This window comes from Amphiura filiformis, chromosome 2 (assembly GCF_039555335.1).
Source record: "Amphiura filiformis chromosome 2, Afil_fr2py, whole genome shotgun sequence".
Classification (NCBI taxonomy): Eukaryota; Metazoa; Echinodermata; class Ophiuroidea; order Amphilepidida; family Amphiuridae; genus Amphiura; species Amphiura filiformis.
The window spans coordinates 16,342,995-16,348,994 of NC_092629.1; the positions used below are offsets into that span (position 1 = coordinate 16,342,995).

The 6,000-nt window shown below is 37.7% G+C and overlaps 1 protein-coding gene across 1 annotated transcript in view; it reads right to left on the reverse strand.

Annotated features, from left to right (window-relative positions):
• LOC140138532 (muscle, skeletal receptor tyrosine protein kinase-like) overlaps window positions 1-4,094 on the reverse strand; it is a 29,048-nt gene extending 24,954 nt beyond the window's left edge. The window contains exons 1-4 of the mRNA XM_072160375.1: window positions 3,691-4,094; window positions 1,908-1,973; window positions 952-1,047; window positions 261-536 (exon numbers count right to left, since the gene is read on the reverse strand). Coding sequence (XP_072016476.1) covers window positions 261-536; window positions 952-1,047; window positions 1,908-1,973; window positions 3,691-3,790 — 538 coding nt within the window. The 5' untranslated portion in view covers window positions 3,791-4,094. The remainder of the gene's footprint in view (window positions 1-260; window positions 537-951; window positions 1,048-1,907; window positions 1,974-3,690) is intronic.
• Between the last annotated feature and the right edge of the window lie 1,906 nt (window positions 4,095-6,000).

Genomic DNA, 6,000 nt, shown 5'->3' on the forward strand with positions numbered 1-6,000 from the left:
AGGATCTAGTAAACTTTCACACGATAAAAAGAATCTAAATACAAGAAATACATGCGTATAAACATGAACTCTAGCATTTAACTTTTAAAGGTAGAAAATCCATATAGATGTGCTTTCAGTCATATTTAAGAAAGAAATTAACTTATTTACCAAAAATGGTAAAAAAGTGAAATCAGTAATGTTTTAAAACAAAATCACGTCATCTAAATCAACATGATTTTAAAAATCAAGCAACCCTGACAGATAAGAATAAGACTTACTTTCCACAACAAGCTTGGCTGGCGTCGACACCGCTCTGCCCACTCGACTGACGGCGACACACCTGTATAGCCCGGCATCCTCCAAACTAGCGCTTAGAATCCTCAAGTTACGATTCTCCTTGATGACGTAATGCTTGCTGCCTTGCTCCGATATCAGGTGACCATCTTTTTCCCAGTGAATCTCCGGGGTGGGGTTGCCAGAAGCGCGGCACAGCAGCGTGACTCGACGACCAATTGGGACTGTCTCGTTTGTCGGCGATCTGTTGATGGTGGGAGCTGTAGAAGGTGTGGCAACAGAACATAATTTAGTTACATTGGCAGCAGCACAATTTTTTTTTTTTTCTGTGGAGTGGGGGAGTGGGGTGGCAAAGTAAAATTGGGGGGTCAGTGTTTACTCTCACTGGAATTTGGGTGCTCCAAATAAAGCATTTTTTTCCCAAATTTGTCCAATTTTGACTCTCAAATCGACTTATTAAGAGCCGGGGAAGACAATGCAAGAGATGAGCTAGACCAATACTGGGGTCAGTAAATTGGTTCAGCAGAGTTATCTGGTGGAGACATGCTGCAGGCTTTCGTCCAGCAATGCACTGACAATGGCTGATGATGATTCATTCGGAAAGAATTACAAATGGGCCTAGCTCACATCTTCATAGCCGTGTGTTTTGGTCGTATCCATTGCACAGTAACTTACCTTCGTCTTCAACAATATCTGGTGGCAAGCGTGGTGTGTCTGGCTGTGGTTCTGCTTGGACCGTGGTCACCACTAATGATCTTGTGGATGAACCACCTGAAATAAAAAGCAACATTTTTCAAAAAAGCTGATGATTTCAATATTTTCCAGGACAAAAGCTTTTGGAGGCCTGCATGGTATCATTGGTATGCCACTCACGAGTCAGACACCATCTTAATTCTGATAATGACCAGTGCATTATAAATGGAATAAAGCTCAGCTCATGGGTGGCATGCCTTATTGTACAAGCTGCCCAAACTTTTTTAGGCCAGGTTAATTTGGACCCATGAAATAAATCTGAAATAAAACATACATGTAAAATATTGAATTCCTTGAATTTCAAAGTGCATTTTCAATTATAATAATCTCAAAAAGTCATTTTGTTGATTTTGGTGTTAACAAATTTTCAATGCACCGGGTAGTCAATGTTTATGATGTTTTTATTTCAACATGTCAATGTTTTTTTAATCATTGCAATGTCAGCTTGGCAGGTAGCATGCCCACAGCTAGTATCCCTCGAATTTAGGATCTGAGAATTAAGGGCACAGCAACTTTTTTAGGGCAAGTTGATAATTGCCTTGGGTTTTCACTGAAAAGACATGGCAGCACAGCAGTTTGTAATATTTTTAAGAGGGCATCACGGCAACTGGGAGTGTTAAAAATTTGAGAAGGGCACCAAGGCAATTTCTCAAGCGAAGAAAACACACACAAACACAGTCTGATAGATGATTTCATAATGAAGGGGCAGGGCTGGGGCACCAACGGCAACTTTATTAAAGGGCACGGCAACTACTGCCTGCCGTCGGTAAAGGACATATTTTGAGGGCATTACGGCAGTGGGGATGGGAACACCCACGGCATTATGCTGTAAGTGCCGTGGGTTAATTCAAGGCCTGGTATTATTATACAGTACTCACTTTTGAGTGATGCTGTAGTCACACTGCCATTGGGTACTTCATTGGTGGTATCACCTTGGGAGACAACTGAAATTCACAAGGATACAAAATTCAATGTGAAATTAAAAACAAAAATTGTGGCTGTATTGTACGTACCGTATACAGTTTAATTGTACCATGTTCATGAGAACCACAGAGCCCTCGACTCCGTATCAGGGACAGACTTAGCCGTCAATTTTCTACTGGCCCTCTGGGCCAGTGAAATGGCAGATCTACTGGCCCCGCAATAAATTTACTGGCCCAGCTTTTTCAGTATTTTCTACTGCAAAAAGTGCGAAATAAATCACTTCACTTGTTCAACTTCAGATTCAAATTATTGAAATTACTGAAAATTAATATTTTGTGGACAAAAATAAGAATCTATTGCCATATTGCTTCCAGCATTTACCGAGCTGCAACTGTTTTCAAGGCATGATTGCAACTTGCAAGCCACTTCATGACTTGCTTTGAGTTTCATGCATGCTTGCCCTAGACCTAGTTAGGTACGATCATATTATAAACATGGACATTGGTGTCACCCTAAAAACCTGTGACCACAGTCCGATGAACCCCTTCCGACCCATGATGAAGAGTCGTACGGTAAATGTTGTTTTGCATTCCTGATACACATAAGTATATATTTATACCACAAACCACTTGCTCCTTTTCATGAACTATGATTTTTTTTTCTAATAAAACGACTGGAAAAAATGCCCTTCTGTGTTAAAAATGTAGTCTAAAGCTGAATTTATACTCGATCGCCGAGCGATGCGATTAATCGCTTTTGAAAAAGCGATTTGCAATCGCCGAATTTTGCGATGCATCGCCCGTCACTTTTGCATTTATACTATCACGGCGATAGCGATTGCAGACGACAATTAAAATATTCTAAATGCCACAAAATACATTTTTAAGACATCAGTTGCTGTCAATAATTATTGCTTTGAATTAATTCATCATCAAAAGTTAAAAATCGAGAAAGGTAAATTAATTAGCAAAATAATATATCCAGTTGGTTGTATATGATTGGTTCACGCATTCACGTGTCAAGCGATATCGCTGGGAAGTTGAGATTTCTTCAACTTGCAAAAGCGACGTCGCTTTTTGCCTCCGCGATTTGAATCGATTGATCGACTTGACGCTCTGGAAATGTAAGTAAACATTGAGCATGCGTGAAAATCGCTTTTCTGCAAAAGCGATTGAGTATAAATTCAGCTTAACATTGCAGACTGCACATAAATACACATGTACAGCTGGTCATAAATTTAGGACAAGTCTGGCAACCCGGGCTGGCAACACACTTTCGTCTACTGTAGAACTTCACTAGAAAGTTAATATTTGCTCGATAGACATGATTGACCCCTCATTTTTTAAGTTAAACAACTCTCTTTGCAATGAAAACAATTTCAGATGAAAATATTCAACTTCAAAATTTTATGATCCTGCCTAAACTACCCCTACATGTAGTGATGTACATGCCCTAGACCTAGTAACTAGTATTATTTTATAATTATATAATTTACACTTTTTAGTTTAATATTTAAGATTTAGACCGAGATCGGCCTACTTCATTTGATCCCATTCAATAATCGTAATTTCATTTTAATATACATGTACAAAATACAGAATGCAAGAAACAAAATGATTGGCTTATGATTCATAAGCTTACATCAATCACTACACTTCAGTCACTCAATCATGTCAATGCAAATCAATAATCAATAAAATAGTAAACAGCTCATGAGCTATACAGATCGAATCTCACCATTTATGGAAGTAGTCTGGCCTTGTGCAAACACATTCTGGTAAAAAATCCCCACAGAAAGCACTAGTAATAATCGTGATATGATTGGAAGACAACACATTTTGCAAAAAAGCACCACAATTCATGTAAATTTCTCTCCGGGCGTTGGCACGAACATCTGTATCATCAGTAGATGGAGCGAATCAAAGCCGGTATTTCCTGCATCGTAAAATCATCACGTCCCGCTTAATTTTATACGTCGGTTTTTGCTATTTATAGCACCTTATTAAACAAACCCTTCACACAGATGATCAAAAAGGGTTTCACCTTCAGCCTCGTGTGGTAATTAATCCATAAAAACATTAGATATGTCAAATTTTCAAGCAAATTTCCATCTCGTTATCGCATAATAATTTCACAATTAATTCAATATGGCGAGATTATAATGATCTCATGCACAGTCGTAAACAGGTGGTTTCAAACATTATTTATTAGGTGAGGGACAAAAATTTGTTTAAAAACAACTTCATATAAATTACTTTTATGACAAAAAATATAAAATTTAACATTAAAAACCATTACTTGTACTAATGAATATTAGTTTGCTTTAATAAAAAAGGATTTTTATGTTTTAGCTTTGCTATAAAATACGAGTAAATATTACTGTAATGACTCTCTTCCCTGCAAAAAGAATGGACTAACCAATGAGAAGTCATCGGAGGCCCTGATCGGAGGTGAACAGCTCGTGAGCCCATTCATAAACAAATAATGCGCAGACCAATATAATTTTAATCGAGTTATACGCAGTAAACAACTTTTGTGGAGCTAAAAGTTGGGCAATTGTGGTGGTCTTTGTATGAAAATTTTGCCTGAAAACAAAAGAATAGCCGTTGTTTCGTCTTTCTTCTATATTTGGACTTTCCTGGTATCAGTAAAGAAGGATTAAGAAAGAAAGGAATGAAGAAAGTAACAAACAAACAAACAAAAAGAAAGAATAAAAAAAAAAAAAAAAAAAAAGAAAGAAAGAAAAAGAAAGAAAGAAAAAAAGAAAGAAAGAAAGAAAGAAAGAAAGAAAGAAAGAAAGAAAAAGAAAGAAAGAAAAGAAAGAAAGAAAGAAAAAAAAAAAGAAAGAAAGTAAGAAAGGAAGAAAGAAAGAAAGAAAAACGAAACAAAGAACTAAACAAAAAGAAAGAAAGAATTTAAGGAAGAAAGAGTGAAATATTGAAAGAGATAAAGTAGGAAAGATAGAAAGAAAGAAATGGTGAAAGAAAGGGTGAATGAAAGAAAGAAAGAAAGAAACAAACAAACAAACAAACAAAAAGAAAGACAAGAAAGAAACAAAGCAAGCAAGAAAAAGAAAAAGAAAAAGAAAGAAACAAAGAAAGAAAGAAAGAAACAAACAAACAAACAAACAAACAAACAAACAAACAAACCAAAGGGAGCAGCGTTGCTTTTGGTGGATCAATTTCCTGCAGGCCGCCCGCCGCCCCCCTCCCCCGGCCCGTAACCAGGATTTATTTGGAGGCGGGCTGAATTTTTTTTCTTCAAAATTTGGACCTTTTTGGACTGGGTGGTGGATTTTGAGTGAAGTGTATTTTTCCCCAAAAATTGGGACCTTTTTGTCCAAAAAAAGCATTAAAAAAAACCCCAATTTTTAGCTCGCTACGCTCGCAAATAGGACTTTTTGGGTAATAAAAAGGGGACTAGGGATTAATTTATATGATTTTTATCCACTTTCCCCTAATTTTGAAATTTGAGGCCTAGCTGTATTAGCGGCCATTTTGGAAATATGCAAATTAACATTTCTTTGGCGTGCCCTTTTTGGGTATTTGTTGTTCAGCCCCAGGGTACGATTTACCTTTTGGGGGTCCTAGGCCAGGCCTAAATTTGGAGGCCCCAAACGCACCGCGAGGAGGGCATGTGCACTCATCAGATGGCCAAGTTTTTTGATTAAAAAAAAAAATTTTTTAGACTATTGTAGCCCAAAATTGAAGCTGAATTTTGCTACAGCGCTGTGAATCTAGTACCATGACCAAGAGTGTTTTATAAAAATTATTACATTTTGCTTTACTGGGGGACAGGCCTGACAGGCTCAATCAGGTGAAATAGCGCCATCTCAAAATTGTATTATGATCATAAAGATTTATTTCGTGATCTCAGACCGTATGGCGCTATACCATTTACGTGATAGTTACCTAGCCGGGACACCGGCTAGGTCTTGTGATGCTATCGGATCTTTCTTTACCTAGCCGGGACACCGGCTAGGTCTTGTGATGCTATCGGATCTTTCTTACCTAGCCGGGACACCGGCTAGGTCTTGTGATGCTATCG